We start from the raw sequence: 23,378 nt of genomic DNA, 5'->3' as shown, positions 1-23,378 counted from the left end.
TCATGTTAATATCTTTAATATTTACATTTTTAATAATTATCATTGTGCAACCTGCCCAAGCCATCCAGAAAATATTATGTTCAATGTTATTTTCCTCCCAATGTTGTAAGCAAAAATAAAATCAATTTGGCAAGCCAATAAGAGACTGGCAGTGCTAGATACAAACACAGATTACATTTCAAGTGATTTGGTGTAAGAATATCATCTGAGTTTTGACAAAAATACAATCAACATGACACATGTTCAGTACCTTATCATGTTCATATCGACCTTCCAGTTGGTGAATACTCTCATTAACCTTTTTGAAAAAATACAAGTTCCCTCCAAATTCAGATCACACTGCAAGACAAAACATTCTCACCTTGAAAATATCTCTTTCAGTTCTACAGTATAATGCTAAAAGTGCAATAACGTGTATAAAACATTTTCTATTATGGGATTAACATCTGTTAGACACTTCCAAAGTTAATATGCACAGCAGCTTTCACAGCAGACATACATTTTCTTAAGAAAATAGTTACTTCATTTTAGCTACTAAAAATGCATCAGCGAGTAAGTCCTGCTGCGTGCTACTGAGGGCAGGTTAAATGTTCACTAACGCCCATCTACTGTATAACAGTGTAACTGTCACAACCAAACAAGGTCTTTCTTTCTTCAAGAATCCAGGTTGTATTGTCATCATGGAACAGCACCTCAGTGTCCAGAAAGCGCTTTGGCTGAGGGAAAATCAACAAAACACATAAAGTTAGTTTAGGAAGACTATGAGAAATCCTAGAACACCAAGCAGAATGGATGGGAGGAAATGAAGAATACATTCTTAGCTGGGATTCAATCAAACCGTATTATCAGGATTTTAGGCTAATAAAGTAGATATATATATATATATATATATATATATATATATATATATTTTAATCAAATACCATGGTCTTACTGAATACCAAAGTACAGTACATGGTTCAAGTTTTTTAACCTTAACGCATCCCAGCCATAATGAAGATGATGCAGCAGAACTCACCACAACATAAAGTGCATCATACAACACACCAGATCTTTAAAAGGGAATATCAGTCTCATAGGAAACCATGAGAAAACCACCGTTTTTGAAAGCAAGAAAGACAAAACCCAAAATACCCAAGCCACCATACACCACATATGGCATTAATGGATCATTGTACCTTACTACATGGTGAACTGGTAAACATTCTCTGCTCTCTGTCTTTCTGTACAGCATGTCACATAGTGGAAGAATTTTGTGTCATTTTTTCCCTCATAAACTCAACTCAACTCACATCACAACAAACTTGAAGCAACTGAATGAAATGCTACAGTGTACTGTTAAACCAAGCGGTGGAAACAACAAAGTCATACAACAACATCCTACTGTGTGTGAGACTGATTCAGTGGACACAGCTTGTTTCTTTTAGAACACATATAGGAGCTGTATCTTTAGGTATCCTTTGGAAACAAACATAGCTGTCGTTTACTGTCTAACAATTTCCTTTCCAAAAATAATATATAAGTGCAGATTCTAGGCTTGGCTGTGCATACTGAACCATCTCCAAACATATTGCCTGCGTCCCAAATAGCATCCTATTCACTAAATAGGCCCTATGGTTCCTGGTCAAAAGTAGCGCACTATATAGGGAATAAGGTGTCATTTGGGCATTTCCAAATGTCCACACATCATAACCTCTGACCCTGACCCTTTCAGCTGAGCAGCACACATGGATGAGGAAGGAAACAGGACAGGGTTGTTGATAGACACCAACAAGGTGGAAGACACCAAACATACACAAAAACATGCGCACTGTCCCACACATATTGCAGAGTGCCATGGATAAGGAAGGGGATAGGGTTAGTAGTCAAGGATAGCCAACGGATGGTGCATGATTGAGCCAGTACAGTAGAGAGCCTGAGAGGGCCAGTTAACTGGACACACTTACACAGTATCATGATCAGTCCCAATGTGTTTGCATCACTTTTATTTTTCTCCCTGTTCTACATGTTTTGGTGAATACTGTTAGCAGTCTACAGATGGTGGGATAATTGGTGTTGTGGAATGCAGCTGTGAACACTTGTTCCACTGTCAAGGTGCTGAAGCAAAAGGTGTCTCACTTCTTTGTTAATTGCACACAATGCTCACGTAGCTAGTGGCATTTGTTTTGCCCCCTTACCCTGCCCAACACACATTTTGGATAAAGTTACAAAAACAATTTACAGACAATTAGCACATTGAGATTAGCTGGCTGCCTGCAGATGTGTAGGTATGCTGACGATAATGAGAGGGGTGATCTACTACCTTCAGATTTACAACAGTGCGGTGATCATGCAGACAGAGAGGTGTGAAGCAGCACCCATGTTAGGGAGAATTAGTGAAGCCTCAATCCCATTAGCATGCTCTTAGTCCTTACTTTGTTTTCTCTGATTAGACAAACGAGAAGTGAAATCCGTTGCTTAGAGGAGGAGGAGGGGGAGGTGCCTGAGAGACAGGAGGAAGAGGAGGAGGAAGTGGAGGAGGAGGTGGAGGAGGAGGCATGGTGGGGATGTTAGGGTGCAGTGGTACTACTGAGAAGTAGATACAGGGAGAAGAAGAAGAGGAAGACAGAGAGGAAGAGGAGAACAGGACATTAGTCACATTAGGAGCAGCACTGGCAAATCCAAAGGCAGTGTTGTTTTCAAGACCACTTAAAGCAAGACCGATTCAAGACCAAGACCGGAGAAAATTGAGCCCGAGTCAAGACCATGATCTGGGAGGGGGTTGACAAGAAAAATGCCGGGAGGATGGCGACCAGAAAAAATGTGATTCCAATTCAAGACCATAGTTGTAATTGTGTCAAATCGCAACCATAATTGTCCAGTATTTCTGTGTTGATATTTCAGAAGAACATATGGATGGTGTAGACATTCAGAATGGTGACAATATGCTGCTGAGGAAAACAGAGAGACACTCCACTAAGGATCACTTACCCAAACAGGTCTATAATAGATACAAAGACAAAACATACAGTATTACATCTTCCCCAAGTCTCCCCTTACTAATAGTGAGAGTGCAACTTTCAGACAATGTCTCCCACTCCTCCCTATCAGCAAATCAAGGACATTCTGACGAGCGTGACAAAGTTTGAGGATATTTTTAAATAAAGGACAGTAATGTTACGAGTAATGAAGGAAGCCCAGGTTTCAATTGGCGATAAGATTTTAATGTGTAATGAAAGGAGTGTATATATTTGGCCTGGCAAAGTGGTTTTATGGACTGACTGAATGGGAGCTGATTGGTCTCGGCCAGAAATTGCAAGTCCTCATTGTCCGAGACAAAGTCAAGACCGAATAAAAACATTTCCGACACAGGGACAAGACTGAGACAAGACTGAGACACCCAGCATGTGGTCTCGAGACTGGTCTCAAATATTACAACACAGGGACAAGACTGAGACACCCAACATGTGGTCTCGAGACTGGTCTCAAATATTACAACACAGGGACACTCCCACCATGCCCAATAACACACAAGACACCAAACCAACTTGAACACTAAACACACCGTACAGTAAAACAATAAAATACACTGCTCAAAAAAATAAAGGGAACACTAAAATAACACATCCTAGATCTGAATGAATGAAATAATCTTATTAAATACTTTTTTCTTCACATAGTTGAATGTGCTGACAACAAAATCACACAAAAATAATCAATGGAAATCCAATTTATCAACCCATGGAGGTCTGGATTTGGAGTCACAATCAAAATTAAAGTGGAAAACCACACTACAGGCTGATCCAACTTTGATGTAATGTCCTTAAAACAAGTCAAAATGAGGCTCAGTAGTGTGTGTGGCCTCCACGTGCCTGTATGACCTCCCTATAACGCCTGGGCATGCTCATGATGAGGTGGCGGATGGTCTCCTGAGGGATCTCCTCCCAGACCTGGACTAAAGCATCTGCCAACTCCTGGACAGTCTGTGGTGCAACGTGGCGTTGGTGGATGGAGCGAGACATGATGTCCCAGTGGTGCTCAATTGGATTCAGGTCTGGGGAACAGATTGATGCCAGTCCATAGCATCAATGCCTTCCTCTTGCAGGAACTGCTGACACACTCCAGCCACATGAGGTCTAGCATTGTCTTGCATTAGGAGGAACCCAGGGCCAACCGCACCAGCATATGGTCTCACAAGGGGTCTGAGGATCTCATCTCGGTATCTAATGGCAGTCAGGCTACCTCTGGCGAGCACATGGAGGGCTGTGCGGCCCCCGAAAGAAATGCCACCCCACACCATGACTGACCCACCGCCAAACCGGTCATGCTGGAGGATGTTGCAGGCAGCAGAACGTTCTCCACGGCATCTCCAGACTCTGTCACATGTGCTCAGTGTGAACCTGCTTTCATCTGTGAAGAGCACAGGGAGCCAGTGGCGAATTTGCCAATCTTGGTGTTCTCTGGCAAATGCCAAACGTCCTGCACGGTGTTGGGCTGTAAGCACAACCCCCACCTGTGGACGTCGGGCCCTCATACCACCCTCATGGAGTCTGTTCCTGACCGTTTGAGCAGACACATGCACATTTGTGGCCTGCTGGAGGTCATTTTGCAGGGCTCTGGCAATGCTCCTCCTGCTCCTCCTTGCACAAAGGCGGAGGTAGCGGTCCTGCTGCTGGGTTGTTGCCCTCCTATGCCCTCCTCCACGTCTCCTGATGTACTGGCCTGTCTCCTGGTAGCGCCTCCATGCTCTGGACACTACGCTGACAGACACAGCAAACCTTCTTGCCACAGCTCGCATTGATGTGCAATCCTGGATGAGCTGCACTACCTGAGCCACTTGTGTAGGTTGTAGACTCCGTCTCATGCTACCACTAGAGTGAAAGCACCGCCAGCATTCAAAAGTGACCAAAACATCAGCCAGGAAGCATAGGAACTGAGAAGTGGACTGTGGTCACCACCTGCAGAACCACTCCTTTATTGGGGGTGTCTTGCTAATTGCCTATAATTTCCACCTGTTGTCTATTCCATTTGCACAACAGCATGTGAAATTTATTGTCAATCAGTGTTGCTTCCTAAGTGGACAGTTTGATTTCACAGAAGTGTGATTGACTTGGAGTTACATTGTGTTGTTTAAGTGTTCCCTTTATTTTTTTGAGCAGTGTATAAGATGTCACTTCAATCAATTATCATGTAGCTGCATGTCAATAAAATGCCAATGTTTATTTCTGAATTATACATAATCCCATTGAAAGAAGTTTCTTTCAATTCAGGGATTTGAAAAGTGCACCCACACACCTTCCTTTTATACCAAAGAGTTGAAAAAAACATTGATTTGGTCTCTACTGACAAGATGCCTCGTGTGATGTATTCTGATATTTCTCGACGCTGGAAAGATTGTTAGAATTGTTGACTCTGCTCTTCTGTGCATATTCAGCTCCATCACATCCTGACACTTGAGTGTAAGTCTGTGTGACAGAGAGAGAGAAGAGAAAGAAAGAGAAGAGCGAGAGACAGATAGAGAACGAGAGAGGAGAAGAGAGAGAGACGCAACTCCTCTAAAGGGCTGCTACTGATGATGCTACTGGAAGAGTGAACCTGCCTGCTGCAAGGTAAAGATGAAAAGTGATCTGGGTGTCTTTTATGAGGGTTTAGAACCGTGTTCAAAGAGCCAGCTACGGGAGGATGCCGTTGAGAGCCTGAGCACAGTCTTACTGGGTCATTGATCAGCCTCACAAAATAGCCTCATCAAGAGAATCCTCCCCGTCTGAAAGATTAGACACGGATCGCAATTATCTCTGTCTTTACTCATAAGGCCTCACTTATAAGAAATAATATTGAGTTATTAAGAGATGAATGGCCTGATAGCCCGGCTTTGCACCTCTTCCCTCCCCTCCTCCATCATCCGCAGAGCACTCTTGAAAGAGGAGCTACCCTCTCTTTATCCCGTCTTCAGCTATCCAGAGGATGTCAATGAGATGCAAGGTAGATTTGACTGATATTGTCAGACACATACTTGAAAGATAATCATTTCTGAAAGTGTTTGGCCCTGCCATGACGAACATCCACACAAGAGTGTCATCAGTCTCTTAGAATCTGTCCAAGAACCAAAAAGGGGAGGACTAGGTACTCAATCATATGTATAGTTATTAAAAATGACACATGATTGGCAGAAGTTCTACCACCAAGTTCAGGTTTGAATAGTGAAGACTAAAACGTATTGTGGAAGTTTGTAGTGAGAAGATGACCAGTTATTCAGAACATTCATGTATGTCCATCAACGCCTTTGCAACAAAATATAATTTGACGTTTGGAAATGTTGGAAACCTTTTATGTATACATATTCAAAGAAGAGTCACTGAGAGCATCAAACAGTCCTTTTCTTTTATCCCATGTAGTCATGAGTTTCTCCCAGCCTCAGACATATTAGTGTTATGATTTCTGCAGACCTGGTGCAGTGTGTGTTGGTATTACTGCAGAGTGCGTCCAGTTGTGTGTGTTGGTATTACTGCAGAGTGTGTCCAGTTGTGTGTGTTGGTATTACTACAGAGTGTCTAGTTGTGTGTGTTGGTATTACTACAGAGTGTCTAGTTGTGTGTGTTGGTATTACTACAGAGTGTGTCCAGTTGTGTGTGTTGGTATTACTACAGAGTGTGTCCAGTTGTGTGTGTTGGTATTACTGCAGAGTGTGTCCAGTTGTGTGTGTTGGTATTACTGCAGAGTGTGTCCAGTTGTGTGTGTTGGTATTACTACAGAGTGTGTCCAGTTGTGTGTGTTGGTATTACTGCAGAGTGTGTCCAGTTGTGTGTGTTGGTATTACTGCAGAGTGTGTCCAGTTGTGTGTGTTGGTATTACTACAGAGTGTGTCCAGTTGTGTGTGTTGGTATTACTACAGAGTGTGTCCAGTTGTGTGTGTTGGTATTACTACAGAGTGTGTCTAGTTGTGTGTGTTGGTATTACTACAGAGTGTGTCCAGTTGTGTGTGTTGGTATTACTGCAGAGTGTGTCCAGTTGTGTGTGTTGGTATTACTGCAGAGTGTGTCCAGTTGTGTGTGTTGGTATTACTACAGAGTGTGTCCAGTTGTGTGTGTTGGTATTACTACAGAGTGTGTCCAGGTGTGTGTGTTGGTATTACTACAGAGTGTGTCCAGGTGTGTGTGTTGGTATTACTACAGAGTGTGTGTTCAGTTGTGTGTGTTGGTATTACTACAGAGTGTGTCCAGTTGTGTGTGTTGGTATTACTACAGAGTGTGTTCAGTTGTGTGTGTTGGTATTACTACAGAGTGTGTCCAGTTGTGTGTGTTGGTATTACTACAGAGTGTGTCCAGTTGTGTGTGTTGGTATTACTACAGAGTGTGTCCAGTTGTGTGTGTTGGTATTACTACAGAGTGTGTCCAGTTGTGTGTGTTGGTATTACTACAGAGTGTGTCCAGGTGTGTGTGTTGGTATTACTACAGAGTGTGTCCAGTTGTGTGTGTTGGTATTACTACAGAGTGTGTCCAGTTGTGTGTGTTGGTATTACAACAGAGTGTCTAGTTGTGTGTGTTGGTATTACTACAGAGTGTGTCCAGTTGTGTGTGTTGGTATTACTACAGAGTGTGTCCAGTTGTGTGTGTTGGTATTACTACAGAGTGTGTCCAGTTGTGTGTGTTGGTATTACTACAGAGTGTGTCTAGTTGTGTGTGTTGGTATTACTACAGAGTGTGTCCAGTTGTGTGTGTTGGTATTACTACAGAGTGTGTCCAGTTGTGTGTGTTGGTATTACTACAGAGTGTGTCCAGTTGTGTGTGTTGGTATTACTACAGAGTGTGTCTAGTTGTGTGTGTTGGTATTACTACAGAGTGTGTCTAGTTGTGTGTGTTGGTATTACTACAGAGTGTGTCCAGTTGTGTGTGTTGGTATTACTACAGAGTGTGTCCAGTTGTGTGTGTTGGTATTACTACAGAGTGTGTCCAGTTGTGTGTGTTGGTATTACTACAGAGTGTGTCCAGTTGTGTGTGTTGGTATTACTACAGAGTGTGTCTAGTTGTGTGTGTTGGTATTACTACAGAGTGTGTCCAGTTGTGTGTGTTGGTATTACTACAGAGTGTGTCCAGTTGTGTGTGTTGGTATTACTACAGAGTGTGTCCAGTTGTGTGTGTTGGTATTACTACAGAGTGTGTGTCCAGTTGTGTGTGTTGGTATTACTACAGAGTGTGTCCAGTTGTGTGTGTTGGTATTACTACAGAGTGTGTCCAGTTGTGTGTGTTGGTATTACTACAGAGTGTGTCCAGTTGTGTGTGTTGGTATTACTACAGAGTGTGTCCAGTTGTGTGTGTTGGTATTACTACAGAGTGTGTCCAGTTGTGTGTGTTGGTATTACTACAGAGTGTGTCCAGTTGTGTGTGTTGGTATTACTACAGAGTGTGTCCAGTTGTGTGTGTTGGTATTACTACAGAGTGTGTCCAGTTGTGTGTGTTGGTATTACTACAGAGTGTGTCCAGTTGTGTGTGTTGGTATTACTACAGAGTGTGTCCAGTTGTGTGTGTTGGTATTACTACAGAGTGTGTCCAGTTGTGTGTGTTGGTATTACTACAGAGTGTGTCCAGTTGTGTGTGTTGGTATTACTACAGAGTGTGTCCAGTTGTGTGTGTTGGTATTACTACAGAGTGTGTCCAGTTGTGTGTGTTGGTATTACTACAGAGTGTGTCCAGTTGTGTGTGTTGGTATTACTACAGAGTGTGTCCAGTTGTGTGTGTTGGTATTACTACAGAGTGTGTCCAGTTGTGTGTGTTGGTATTACTACAGAGTGTGTCCAGTTGTGTGTGTTGGTATTACTACAGAGTGTGTCCAGTTGTGTGTGTTGGTATTACTACAGAGTGTGTCCAGTTGTGTGTGTTGGTATTACTACAGAGTGTGTCCAGTTGTGTGTGTTGGTATTACTACAGAGTGTGTCCAGTTGTGTGTGTTGGTATTACTACAGAGTGTGTCCAGTTGTGTGTGTTGGTATTACTACAGAGTGTGTCCAGTTGTGTGTGTTGGTATTACTACAGAGTGTGTCCAGTTGTGTGTGTTGGTATTACTACAGAGTGTGTCCAGTTGTGTGTGTTGGTATTACTACAGAGTGTGTCCAGTTGTGTGTGTTGGTATTACTACAGAGTGTGTCCAGTTGTGTGTGTTGGTATTACTACAGAGTGTGTCCAGTTGTGTGTGTTGGTATTACTACAGAGTGTGTCCAGTTGTGTGTGTTGGTATTACTACAGAGTGTGTCCAGTTGTGTGTGTTGGTATTACTACAGAGTGTGTCCAGTTGTGTGTGTTGGTATTACTACAGAGTGTGTCCAGTTGTGTGTGTTGGTATTACTACAGAGTGTGTCCAGTTGTGTGTGTTGGTATTACTACAGAGTGTGTCCAGTTGTGTGTGTTGGTATTACTACAGAGTGTGTCCAGTTGTGTGTGTTGGTATTACTACAGAGTGTGTCCAGTTGTGTGTGTTGGTATTACTACAGAGTGTGTCTAGTTGTGTGTGTTGGTATTACTACAGAGTGTGTCCAGTTGTGTGTGTTGGTATTACTACAGAGTGTGTCCAGTTGTGTGTGTTGGTATTACTACAGAGTGTGTCCAGTTGTGTGTGTTGGTATTACTACAGAGTGTGTCCAGTTGTGTGTGTTGGTATTACTACAGAGTGTGTCCAGTTGTGTGTGTTGGTATTACTACAGAGTGTGTCCAGTTGTGTGTGTTGGTATTACTACAGAGTGTGTCCAGTTGTGTGTGTTGGTATTACTACAGAGTGTGTCCAGTTGTGTGTGTTGGTATTACTACAGAGTGTGTCCAGTTGTGTGTGTTGGTATTACTACAGAGTGTGTCCAGTTGTGTGTGTTGGTATTACTACAGAGTGTGTCCAGTTGTGTGTGTTGGTATTACTACAGAGTGTGTCCAGTTGTGTGTGTTGGTATTACTACAGAGTGTGTCCAGTTGTGTGTGTTGGTATTACTACAGAGTGTGTCCAGTTGTGTGTGTTGGTATTACTACAGAGTGTGTCCAGTTGTGTGTGTTGGTATTACTACAGAGTGTGTCCAGTTGTGTGTGTTGGTATTACTACAGAGTGTGTCCAGTTGTGTGTGTTGGTATTACTACAGAGTGTGTCCAGTTGTGTGTGTTGGTATTACTACAGAGTGTGTCCAGTTGTGTGTGTTGGTATTACTACAGAGTGTGTCCAGTTGTGTGTGTTGGTATTACTACAGAGTGTGTCCAGTTGTGTGTGTTGGTATTACTACAGAGTGTGTCCAGTTGTGTGTGTTGGTATTACTACAGAGTGTGTCCAGTTGTGTGTGTTGGTATTACTACAGAGTGTGTCCAGTTGTGTGTGTTGGTATTACTACAGAGTGTGTCCAGTTGTGTGTGTTGGTATTACTACAGAGTGTGTCCAGTTGTGTGTGTTGGTATTACTACAGAGTGTGTCCAGTTGTGTGTGTTGGTATTACTACAGAGTGTGTCCAGTTGTGTGTGTTGGTATTACTACAGAGTGTGTCCAGTTGTGTGTGTTGGTATTACTACAGAGTGTGTCCAGTTGTGTGTGTTGGTATTACTACAGAGTGTGTCCAGTTGTGTGTGTTGGTATTACTACAGAGTGTGTCCAGTTGTGTGTGTTGGTATTACTACAGAGTGTGTCCAGTTGTGTGTGTTGGTATTACTACAGAGTGTGTCCAGTTGTGTGTGTTGGTATTACTACAGAGTGTGTCCAGTTGTGTGTGTTGGTATTACTACAGAGTGTGTCCAGTTGTGTGTGTTGGTATTACTACAGAGTGTGTCCAGTTGTGTGTGTTGGTATTACTACAGAGTGTGTCCAGTTGTGTGTGTTGGTATTACTACAGAGTGTGTCCAGTTGTGTGTGTTGGTATTACTACAGAGTGTGTCCAGTTGTGTGTGTTGGTATTACTACAGAGTGTGTCCAGTTGTGTGTGTTGGTATTACTACAGAGTGTGTCCAGTTGTGTGTGTTGGTATTACTACAGAGTGTGTCCAGTTGTGTGTGTTGGTATTACTACAGAGTGTGTCCAGTTGTGTGTGTTGGTATTACTACAGAGTGTGTCCAGTTGTGTGTGTTGGTATTACTACAGAGTGTGTCCAGTTGTGTGTGTTGGTATTACTACAGAGTGTGTCCAGTTGTGTGTGTTGGTATTACTACAGAGTGTGTCCAGTTGTGTGTGTTGGTATTACTACAGAGTGTGTCCAGTTGTGTGTGTTGGTATTACTACAGAGTGTGTCCAGTTGTGTGTGTTGGTATTACTACAGAGTGTGTCCAGTTGTGTGTGTTGGTATTACTACAGAGTGTGTCCAGTTGTGTGTGTTGGTATTACTACAGAGTGTGTCCAGTTGTGTGTGTTGGTATTACTACAGAGTGTGTCCAGTTGTGTGTGTTGGTATTACTACAGAGTGTGTCCAGTTGTGTGTGTTGGTATTACTACAGAGTGTGTCCAGTTGTGTGTGTTGGTATTACTACAGAGTGTGTCCAGTTGTGTGTGTTGGTATTACTACAGAGTGTGTCCAGTTGTGTGTGTTGGTATTACTACAGAGTGTGTCCAGTTGTGTGTGTTGGTATTACTACAGAGTGTGTCCAGTTGTGTGTGTTGGTATTACTACAGAGTGTGTCCAGTTGTGTGTGTTGGTATTACTACAGAGTGTGTCCAGTTGTGTGTGTTGGTATTACTACAGAGTGTGTCCAGTTGTGTGTGTTGGTATTACTACAGAGTGTGTCCAGTTGTGTGTGTTGGTATTACTACAGAGTGTGTCCAGTTGTGTGTGTTGGTATTACTACAGAGTGTGTCCAGTTGTGTGTGTTGGTATTACTACAGAGTGTGTCCAGTTGTGTGTGTTGGTATTACTACAGAGTGTGTCCAGTTGTGTGTGTTGGTATTACTACAGAGTGTGTCCAGTTGTGTGTGTTGGTATTACTACAGAGTGTGTCCAGTTGTGTGTGTTGGTATTACTACAGAGTGTGTCCAGTTGTGTGTGTTGGTATTACTACAGAGTGTGTCCAGTTGTGTGTGTTGGTATTACTACAGAGTGTGTCCAGTTGTGTGTGTTGGTATTACTACAGAGTGTGTCCAGTTGTGTGTGTTGGTATTACTACAGAGTGTGTCCAGTTGTGTGTGTTGGTATTACTACAGAGTGTGTCCAGTTGTGTGTGTTGGTATTACTACAGAGTGTGTCCAGTTGTGTGTGTTGGTATTACTACAGAGTGTGTCCAGTTGTGTGTGTTGGTATTACTACAGAGTGTGTCCAGTTGTGTGTGTTGGTATTACTACAGAGTGTGTCCAGTTGTGTGTGTTGGTATTACTACAGAGTGTGTCTAGTTGTGTGTGTTGGTATTACTACAGAGTGTGTCCAGTTGTGTGTGTTGGTATTACTACAGAGTGTGTCCAGTTGTGTGTGTTGGTATTACTACAGAGTGTGTCCAGTTGTGTGTGTTGGTATTACTACAGAGTGTGTCCAGTTGTGTGTGTTGGTATTACTACAGAGTGTGTCCAGTTGTGTGTGTTGGTATTACTACAGAGTGTGTCCAGTTGTGTGTGTTGGTATTACTACAGAGTGTGTCCAGTTGTGTGTGTTGGTATTACTACAGAGTGTGTCCAGTTGTGTGTGTTGGTATTACTACAGAGTGTGTCCAGTTGTGTGTGTTGGTATTACTACAGAGTGTGTCCAGTTGTGTGTGTTGGTATTACTACAGAGTGTGTCCAGTTGTGTGTGTTGGTATTACTACAGAGTGTGTCCAGTTGTGTGTGTTGGTATTACTACAGAGTGTGTCCAGTTGTGTGTGTTGGTATTACTACAGAGTGTGTCCAGTTGTGTGTGTTGGTATTACTACAGAGTGTGTCCAGTTGTGTGTGTTGGTATTACTACAGAGTGTGTCCAGTTGTGTGTGTTGGTATTACTACAGAGTGTGTCCAGTTGTGTGTGTTGGTATTACTACAGAGTGTGTCCAGTTGTGTGTGTTGGTATTACTACAGAGTGTGTCCAGTTGTGTGTGTTGGTATTACTACAGAGTGTGTCCAGTTGTGTGTGTTGGTATTACTACAGAGTGTGTCCAGTTGTGTGTGTTGGTATTACTACAGAGTGTGTCCAGTTGTGTGTGTTGGTATTACTACAGAGTGTGTCCAGTTGTGTGTGTTGGTATTACTACAGAGTGTGTCCAGTTGTGTGTGTTGGTATTACTACAGAGTGTGTCCAGTTGTGTGTGTTGGTATTACTACAGAGTGTGTCCAGTTGTGTGTGTTGGTATTACTACAGAGTGTGTCCAGTTGTGTGTGTTGGTATTACTACAGAGTGTGTCCAGTTGTGTGTGTTGGTATTACTACAGAGTGTGTCCAGTTGTGTGTGTTGGTATTACTACAGAGTGTGTCCAGTTGTGTGTGTTGGTATTACTACAGAGTGTGTCCAGTTGTGTGTGTTGGTATTACTACAGAGTGTGTCCAGTTGTGTGTGTTGGTATTACTACAGAGTGTGTCCAGTTGTGTGTGTTGGTATTACTACAGAGTGTGTCCAGTTGTGTGTGTTGGTATTACTACAGAGTGTGTCCAGTTGTGTGTGTTGGTATTACTACAGAGTGTGTCCAGTTGTGTGTGTTGGTATTACTACAGAGTGTGTCCAGTTGTGTGTGTTGGTATTACTACAGAGTGTGTCCAGTTGTGTGTGTTGGTATTACTACAGAGTGTGTCCAGTTGTGTGTGTTGGTATTACTACAGAGTGTGTCCAGTTGTGTGTGTTGGTATTACTACAGAGTGTGTCCAGTTGTGTGTGTTGGTATTACTACAGAGTGTGTCCAGTTGTGTGTGTTGGTATTACTACAGAGTGTGTCCAGTTGTGTGTGTTGGTATTACTACAGAGTGTGTCCAGTTGTGTGTGTTGGTATTACTACAGAGTGTGTCCAGTTGTGTGTGTTGGTATTACTACAGAGTGTGTCCAGTTGTGTGTGTTGGTATTACTACAGAGTGTGTCCAGTTGTGTGTGTTGGTATTACTACAGAGTGTGTCCAGTTGTGTGTGTTGGTATTACTACAGAGTGTGTCCAGTTGTGTGTGTTGGTATTACTACAGAGTGTGTCCAGTTGTGTGTGTTGGTATTACTACAGAGTGTGTCCAGTTGTGTGTGTTGGTATTACTACAGAGTGTGTCCAGTTGTGTGTGTTGGTATTACTACAGAGTGTGTCCAGTTGTGTGTGTTGGTATTACTACAGAGTGTGTCCAGTTGTGTGTGTTGGTATTACTACAGAGTGTGTCCAGTTGTGTGTGTTGGTATTACTACAGAGTGTGTCCAGTTGTGTGTGTTGGTATTACTACAGAGTGTGTCCAGTTGTGTGTGTTGGTATTACTACAGAGTGTGTCCAGTTGTGTGTGTTGGTATTACTACAGAGTGTGTCCAGTTGTGTGTGTTGGTATTACTACAGAGTGTGTCCAGTTGTGTGTGTTGGTATTACTACAGAGTGTGTCCAGTTGTGTGTGTTGGTATTACTACAGAGTGTGTCCAGTTGTGTGTGTTGGTATTACTACAGAGTGTGTCCAGTTGTGTGTGTTGGTATTACTACAGAGTGTGTCCAGTTGTGTGTGTTGGTATTACTACAGAGTGTGTCCAGTTGTGTGTGTTGGTATTACTACAGAGTGTGTCCAGTTGTGTGTGTTGGTATTACTACAGAGTGTGTCCAGTTGTGTGTGTTGGTATTACTACAGAGTGTGTCCAGTTGTGTGTGTTGGTATTACTACAGAGTGTGTCCAGTTGTGTGTGTTGGTATTACTACAGAGTGTGTCCAGTTGTGTGTGTTGGTATTACTACAGAGTGTGTCCAGTTGTGTGTGTTGGTATTACTACAGAGTGTGTCCAGTTGTGTGTGTTGGTATTACTACAGAGTGTGTCCAGTTGTGTGTGTTGGTATTACTACAGAGTGTGTCCAGTTGTGTGTGTTGGTATTACTACAGAGTGTGTCCAGTTGTGTGTGTTGGTATTACTACAGAGTGTGTCCAGTTGTGTGTGTTGGTATTACTACAGAGTGTGTCCAGTTGTGTGTGTTGGTATTACTACAGAGTGTGTCCAGTTGTGTGTGTTGGTATTACTACAGAGTGTGTCCAGTTGTGTGTGTTGGTATTACTACAGAGTGTGTCCAGTTGTGTGTGTTGGTATTACTACAGAGTGTGTCCAGTTGTGTGTGTTGGTATTACTACAGAGTGTGTCCAGTTGTGTGTGTTGGTATTACTACAGAGTGTGTCCAGTTGTGTGTGTTGGTATTACTACAGAGTGTGTCCAGTTGTGTGTGTTGGTATTACTACAGAGTGTGTCCAGTTGTGTGTGTTGGTATTACTACAGAGTGTGTCCAGTTGTGTGTGTTGGTATTACTACAGAGTGTGTCCAGTTGTGTGTGTTGGTATTACTACAGAGTGTGTCCAGTTGTGTGTGTTGGTATTACTACAGAGTGTGTCCAGTTGTGTGTGTTGGTATTACTACAGAGTGTGTCCAGTTGTGTGTGTTGGTATTACTACAGAGTGTGTCCAGTTGTGTGTGTTGGTATTACTACAGAGTGTGTCCAGTTGTGTGTGTTGGTATTACTACAGAGTGTGTCCAGTTGTGTGTGTTGGTATTACTACAGAGTGTGTCCAGTTGTGTGTGTTGGTATTACTACAGAGTGTGTCCAGTTGTGTGTGTTGGTATTACTACAGAGTGTGTCTAGTTGTGTGTGTTGGTATTACTACAGAGTGTGTCCAGTTGTGTGTGTTGGTATTACTACAGAGTGTGTCCAGTTGTGTGTGTTGGTATTACTACAGAGTGTGTCCAGTTGTGTGTGTTGGTATTACTACAGAGTGTGTCCAGTTGTGTGTGTTGGTATTACTACAGAGTGTGTCCAGTTGTGTGTGTTGGTATTACTACAGAGTGTGTCCAGTTGTGTGTGTTGGTATTACTACAGAGTGTGTCCAGTTGTGTGTGTTGGTATTACTACAGAGTGTGTCCAGTTGTGTGTGTTGGTATTACTACAGAGTGTGTCCAGTTGTGTGTGTTGGTATTACTACAGAGTGTGTCCAGTTGTGTGTGTTGGTATTACTACAGAGTGTGTCCAGTTGTGTGTGTTGGTATTACTACAGAGTGTGTCCAGTTGTGTGTGTTGGTATTACTACAGAGTGTGTCCAGTTGTGTGTGTTGGTATTACTACAGAGTGTGTCCAGTTGTGTGTGTTGGTATTACTACAGAGTGTGTCCAGTTGTGTGTGTTGGTATTACTACAGAGTGTGTCCAGTTGTGTGTGTTGGTATTACTACAGAGTGTGTCTAGTTGTGTGTGTTGGTATTACTACAGAGTGTGTCCAGTTGTGTGTGTTGGTATTACTACAGAGTGTGTCCAGTTGTGTGTGTTGGTATTACTACAGAGTGTGTCCAGTTGTGTGTGTTGGTATTACTACAGAGTGTGTCCAGTTGTGTGTGTTGGTATTACTACAGAGTGTGTCCAGTTGTGTGTGTTGGTATTACTACAGAGTGTGTCCAGTTGTGTGTGTTGGTATTACTACAGAGTGTGTCCAGTTGTGTGTGTTGGTATTACTACAGAGTGTGTCCAGTTGTGTGTGTTGGTATTACTACAGAGTGTGTCCAGTTGTGTGTGTTGGTATTACTACAGAGTGTGTCCAGTTGTGTGTGTTGGTATTACTACAGAGTGTGTCCAGTTGTGTGTGTTGGTATTACTACAGAGTGTGTCCAGTTGTGTGTGTTGGTATTACTACAGAGTGTGTCCAGTTGTGTGTGTTGGTATTACTACAGAGTGTGTCCAGTTGTGTGTGTTGGTATTACTACAGAGTGTGTCCAGTTGTGTGTGTTGGTATTACTACAGAGTGTGTCCAGTTGTGTGTGTTGGTATTACTACAGAGTGTGTCCAGTTGTGTGTGTTGGTATTACTACAGAGTGTGTCCAGTTGTGTGTGTTGGTATTACTACAGAGTGTGTCCAGTTGTGTGTGTTGGTATTACTACAGAGTGTGTCCAGTTGTGTGTGTTGGTATTACTACAGAGTGTGTCCAGTTGTGTGTGTTGGTATTACTACAGAGTGTGTCCAGTTGTGTGTGTTGGTATTACTACAGAGTGTGTCCAGTTGTGTGTGTTGGTATTACTACAGAGTGTGTCCAGTTGTGTGTGTTGGTATTACTACAGAGTGTGTCCAGTTGTGTGTGTTGGTATTACTACAGAGTGTGTCCAGTTGTGTGTGTTGGTATTACTACAGAGTGTGTCCAGTTGTGTGTGTTGGTATTACTACAGAGTGTGTCCAGTTGTGTGTGTTGGTATTACTACAGAGTGTGTCCAGTTGTGTGTGTTGGTATTACTACAGAGTGTGTCCAGTTGTGTGTGTTGGTATTACTACAGAGTGTGTCCAGTTGTGTGTGTTGGTATTACTACAGAGTGTGTCCAGTTGTGTGTGTTGGTATTACTACAGAGTGTGTCCAGTTGTGTGTGTTGGTATTACTACAGAGTGTGTCCAGTTGTGTGTGTTGGTATTACTACAGAGTGTGTCTAGTTGTGTGTGTTGGTATTACTACAGAGTGTGTCCAGTTGTGTGTGTTGGTATTACTACAGAGTGTGTCCAGTTGTGTGTGTTGGTATTACTACAGAGTGTGTCCAGTTGTGTGTGTTGGTATTACTACAGAGTGTGTCCAGTTGTGTGTGTTGGTATTACTACAGAGTGTGTCCAGTTGTGTGTGTTGGTATTACTACAGAGTGTGTCCAGTTGTGTGTGTTGGTATTACTACAGAGTGTGTCCAGTTGTGTGTGTTGGTATTACTACAGAGTGTGTCCAGTTGTGTGTGTTGGTATTACTACAGAGTGTGTCCAGTTGTGTGTGTTGGTATTACTACAGAGTGTGTCCAGTTGTGTGTGTTGGTATTACTACAGAGTGTGTCCAGTTGTGTGTGTTGGTATTACTACAGAGTGTGTCCAGTTGTGTGTGTTGGTATTACTACAGAGTGTGTCCAGTTGTGTGTGTTGGTATTACTACAGAGTGTGTCCAGTTGTGTGTGTTGGTATTACTACAGAGTGTGTCCAGTTGTGTGTGTTGGTATTACTACAGAGTGTGTCCAGTTGTGTGTGTTGGTATTACTACAGAGTGTGTCCAGTTGTGTGTGTTGGTATTACTACAGAGTGTGTCCAGTTGTGTGTGTTGGTATTACTACAGAGTGTGTCCAGTTGTGTGTGTTGGTATTACTACAGAGTGTGTCCAGTTGTGTGTGTTGGTATTACTACAGAGTGTGTCCAGTTGTGTGTGTTGGTATTACTACAGAGTGTGTCCAGTTGTGTGTGTTGGTATTACTACAGAGTGTGTCCAGTTGTGTGTGTTGGTATTACTACAGAGTGTGTCCAGTTGTGTGTGTTGGTATTACTACAGAGTGTGTCCAGTTGTGTGTGTTGGTATTACTACAGAGTGTGTCCAGTTGTGTGTGTTGGTATTACTACAGAGTGTGTCCAGTTGTGTGTGTTGGTATTACTACAGAGTGTGTCCAGTTGTGTGTGTTGGTATTACTACAGAGTGTGTCCAGTTGTGTGTGTTGGTATTACTACAGAGTGTGTCCAGTTGTGTGTGTTGGTATTACTACAGAGTGTGTCCAGTTGTGTGTGTTGGTATTACTACAGAGTGTGTCCAGTTGTGTGTGTTGGTATTACTACAGAGTGTGTCCAGTTGTGTGTGTTGGTATTACTACAGAGTGTGTCCAGTTGTGTGTGTTGGTATTACTACAGAGTGTGTCCAGTTGTGTGTGTTGGTATTACTACAGAGTGTGTCCAGTTGTGTGTGTTGGTATTACTACAGAGTGTGTCCAGTTGTGTGTGTTGGTATTACTACAGAGTGTGTCCAGTTGTGTGTGTTGGTATTACTACAGAGTGTGTCCAGTTGTGTGTGTTGGTATTACTACAGAGTGTGTCCAGTTGTGTGTGTTGGTATTACTACAGAGTGTGTCCAGTTGTGTGTGTTGGTATTACTACAGAGTGTGTCCAGTTGTGTGTGTTGGTATTACTACAGAGTGTGTCCAGTTGTGTGTGTTGGTATTACTACAGAGTGTGTCCAGTTGTGTGTGTTGGTATTACTACAGAGTGTGTCCAGTTGTGTGTGTTGGTATTACTACAGAGTGTGTCCAGTTGTGTGTGTTGGTATTACTACAGAGTGTGTCCAGTTGTGTGTGTTGGTATTACTACAGAGTGTGTCCAGTTGTGTGTGTTGGTATTACTACAGAGTGTGTCCAGTTGTGTGTGTTGGTATTACTACAGAGTGTGTCCAGTTGTGTGTGTTGGTATTACTACAGAGTGTGTCCAGTTGTGTGTGTTGGTATTACTACAGAGTGTGTCCAGTTGTGTGTGTTGGTATTACTACAGAGTGTGTCCAGTTGTGTGTGTTGGTATTACTACAGAGTGTGTCCAGTTGTGTGTGTTGGTATTACTACAGAGTGTGTCCAGTTGTGTGTGTTGGTATTACTACAGAGTGTGTCCAGTTGTGTGTGTTGGTATTACTACAGAGTGTGTCCAGTTGTGTGTGTTGGTATTACTACAGAGTGTGTCCAGTTGTGTGTGTTGGTATTACTACAGAGTGTGTCCAGTTGTGTGTGTTGGTATTACTACAGAGTGTGTCCAGTTGTGTGTGTTGGTATTACTACAGAGTGTGTCCAGTTGTGTGTGTTGGTATTACTACAGAGTGTGTCCAGTTGTGTGTGTTGGTATTACTACAGAGTGTGTCCAGTTGTGTGTGTTGGTATTACTACAGAGTGTGTCCAGTTGTGTGTGTTGGTATTACTACAGAGTGTGTCCAGTTGTGTGTGTTGGTATTACTACAGAGTGTGTCCAGTTGTGTGTGTTGGTATTACTACAGAGTGTGTCCAGTTGTGTGTGTTGGTATTACTACAGAGTGTGTCCAGTTGTGTGTGTTGGTATTACTACAGAGTGTGTCCAGTTGTGTGTGTTGGTATTACTACAGAGTGTGTCCAGTTGTGTGTGTTGGTATTACTACAGAGTGTGTCCAGTTGTGTGTGTTGGTATTACTACAGAGTGTGTCCAGTTGTGTGTGTTGGTATTACTACAGAGTGTGTCCAGTTGTGTGTGTTGGTATTACTACAGAGTGTGTCCAGTTGTGTGTGTTGGTATTACTACAGAGTGTGTCCAGTTGTGTGTGTTGGTATTACTACAGAGTGTGTCCAGTTGTGTGTGTTGGTATTACTACAGAGTGTGTCCAGTTGTGTGTGTTGGTATTACTACAGAGTGTGTCCAGTTGTGTGTGTTGGTATTACTACAGAGTGTGTCCAGTTGTGTGTGTTGGTATTACTACAGAGTGTGTCCAGTTGTGTGTGTTGGTATTACTACAGAGTGTGTCCAGTTGTGTGTGTTGGTATTACTACAGAGTGTGTCCAGTTGTGTGTGTTGGTATTACTACAGAGTGTGTCCAGTTGTGTGTGTTGGTATTACTACAGAGTGTGTCCAGTTGTGTGTGTTGGTATTACTACAGAGTGTGTCCAGTTGTGTGTGTTGGTATTACTACAGAGTGTGTCCAGTTGTGTGTGTTGGTATTACTACAGAGTGTGTCCAGTTGTGTGTGTTGGTATTACTACAGAGTGTGTCCAGTTGTGTGTGTTGGTATTACTACAGAGTGTGTCCAGTTGTGTGTGTTGGTATTACTACAGAGTGTGTCCAGTTGTGTGTGTTGGTATTACTACAGAGTGTGTCCAGTTGTGTGTGTTGGTATTACTACAGAGTGTGTCCAGTTGTGTGTGTTGGTATTACTACAGAGTGTGTCCAGTTGTGTGTGTTGGTATTACTACAGAGTGTGTCCAGTTGTGTGTGTTGGTATTACTACAGAGTGTGTCCAGTTGTGTGTGTTGGTATTACTACAGAGTGTGTCCAGTTGTGTGTGTTGGTATTACTACAGAGTGTGTCCAGTTGTGTGTGTTGGTATTACTACAGAGTGTGTCCAGTTGTGTGTGTTGGTATTACTACAGAGTGTGTCCAGTTGTGTGTGTTGGTATTACTACAGAGTGTGTCTAGTTGTGTGTGTTGGTATTACTACAGAGTGTGTCCAGTTGTGTGTGTTGGTATTACTACAGAGTGTGTCCAGTTGTGTGTGTTGGTATTACTACAGAGTGTGTCCAGTTGTGTGTGTTGGTATTACTACAGAGTGTGTCTAGTTGTGTGTGTTGGTATTACTACAGAGTGTGTCCAGTTGTGTGTGTTGGTATTACTACAGAGTGTGTCCAGTTGTGTGTGTTGGTATTACTACAGAGTGTGTCCAGTTGTGTGTGTTGGTATTACTACAGAGTGTGTCCAGTTGTGTGTGTTGGTATTACTACAGAGTGTGTCTAGTTGTGTGTGTTGGTATTACTACAGAGTGTGTCCAGTTGTGTGTGTTGGTATTACTACAGAGTGTGTCCAGTTGTGTGTGTTGGTATTACTACAGAGTGTGTCTAGTTGTGTGTGTTGGTATTACTACAGAGTGTGTCCAGTTGTGTGTGTTGGTATTACTACAGAGTGTGTCCAGTTGTGTGTGTTGGTATTACTACAGAGTGTGTCCAGTTGTGTGTGTTGGTATTACTACAGAGTGTGTCTAGTTGTGTGTGTTGGTATTACTACAGAGTGTGTCCAGTTGTGTGTGTTGGTATTACTACAGAGTGTGTCCAGTTGTGTGTGTTGGTATTACTACAGAGTGTGTCCAGTTGTGTGTGTTGGTATTACTACAGAGTGTGTCCAGTTGTGTGTGTTGGTATTACTACAGAGTGTGTCCAGTTGTGTGTGTTGGTATTACTACAGAGTGTGTCCAGTTGTGTGTGTTGGTATTACTACAGAGTGTGTCCAGTTGTGTGTGTTGGTATTACTACAGAGTGTGTCCAGTTGTGTGTGTTGGTATTACTACAGAGTGTGTCTAGTTGTGTGTGTTGGTATTACTACAGAGTGTGTCCAGTTGTGTGTGTTGGTATTACTACAGAGTGTGTCCAGTTGTGTGTGTTGGTATTACTACAGAGTGTGTCCAGTTGTGTGTGTTGGTATTACTACAGAGTGTGTCCAGTTGTGTGTGTTGGTATTACTACAGAGTGTGTCCAGTTGTGTGTGTTGGTATTACTACAGAGTGTGTCCAGTTGTGTGTGTTGGTATTACTACAGAGTGTGTCCAGTTGTGTGTGTTGGTATTACTACAGAGTGTGTCCAGTTGTGTGTGTTGGTATTACTACAGAGTGTGTCTAGTTGTGTGTGTTGGTATTACTACAGAGTGTGTCCAGTTGTGTGTGTTGGTATTACTACAGAGTGTGTCCAGTTGTGTGTGTTGGTATTACTACAGAGTGTGTCCAGTTGTGTGTGTTGGTATTACTACAGAGTGTGTCCAGTTGTGTGTGTTGGTATTACTACAGAGTGTGTCTAGTTGTGTGTGTTGGTATTACTACAGAGTGTGTCTAGTTGTGTGTGTTGGTATTACTACAGAGTGTGTCCAGTTGTGTGTGTTGGTATTACTACAGAGTGTGTCTAGTTGTGTGTGTTGGTATTACTACAGAGTGTGTCCAGTTGTGTGTGTTGGTATTACTACAGAGTGTGTCCAGTTGTGTGTGTTGGTATTACTACAGAGTGTGTCCAGTTGTGTGTGTTGGTATTACTACAGAGTGTGTCCAGTTGTGTGTGTTGGTATTACTACAGAGTGTGTCCAGTTGTGTGTGTTGGTATTACTACAGAGTGTGTCCAGTTGTGTGTGTTGGTATTACTACAGAGTGTGTCCAGTTGTGTGTGTTGGTATTACTACAGAGTGTGTCCAGTTGTGTGTGTTGGTATTACTACAGAGTGTGTCCAGTTGTGTGTGTTGGTATTACTACAGAGTGTGTCCAGTTGTGTGTGTTGGTATTACTACAGAGTGTGTCCAGTTGTGTGTGTTGGTATTACTACAGAGTGTGTCCAGTTGTGTGTGTTGGTATTACTACAGAGTGTGTCCAGTTGTGTGTGTTGGTATTACTACAGAGTGTGTCCAGTTGTGTGTGTTGGTATTACTACAGAGTGTGTCCAGTTGTGTGTGTTGGTATTACTACAGAGTGTGTCCAGTTGTGTGTGTTGGTATTACTACAGAGTGTGTCCAGTTGTGTGTGTTGGTATTACTACAGAGTGTGTCCAGTTGTGTGTGTTGGTATTACTACAGAGTGTGTCCAGTTGTGTGTGTTGGTATTACTACAGAGTGTGTCCAGTTGTGTGTGTTGGTATTACTACAGAGTGTCCAGTTGTGTGTGTTGGTATTACTACAGAGTGTGTCTAGTTGTGTGTGTTGGTATTACTACAGAGTGTGTCCAGTTGTGTGTGTTGGTATTACTACAGAGTGTGTCTAGTTGTGTGTGTTGGTATTACTACAGAGTGTGTCCAGTTGTGTGTGTTGGTATTACTACAGAGTGTGTCTAGTTGTGTGTGTT

General features: G+C 42.7%; 1 protein-coding gene across 1 annotated transcript in view; it reads right to left on the bottom strand.

Annotated features, from left to right (window-relative positions):
• Positions 1 to 23,378, bottom strand: part of plekha7b (pleckstrin homology domain containing, family A member 7b) — a 174,184-nt gene continuing 150,806 nt past the window's right edge. The window contains 2 exon segments of the mRNA XM_045709131.1: positions 1 to 716; positions 2,415 to 2,568. Of these exon segments, the coding sequence (XP_045565087.1) occupies positions 2,429 to 2,568 (140 nt within the window). The 3' untranslated portion in view covers positions 1 to 716; positions 2,415 to 2,428.

Source organism: Salmo salar, chromosome ssa26, assembly GCF_905237065.1.
Source record: "Salmo salar chromosome ssa26, Ssal_v3.1, whole genome shotgun sequence".
Lineage (NCBI taxonomy): Eukaryota > Metazoa > Chordata > Actinopteri > Salmoniformes > Salmonidae > Salmo > Salmo salar.
This window is presented reverse-complemented; position numbering and strand designations above follow the sequence as displayed.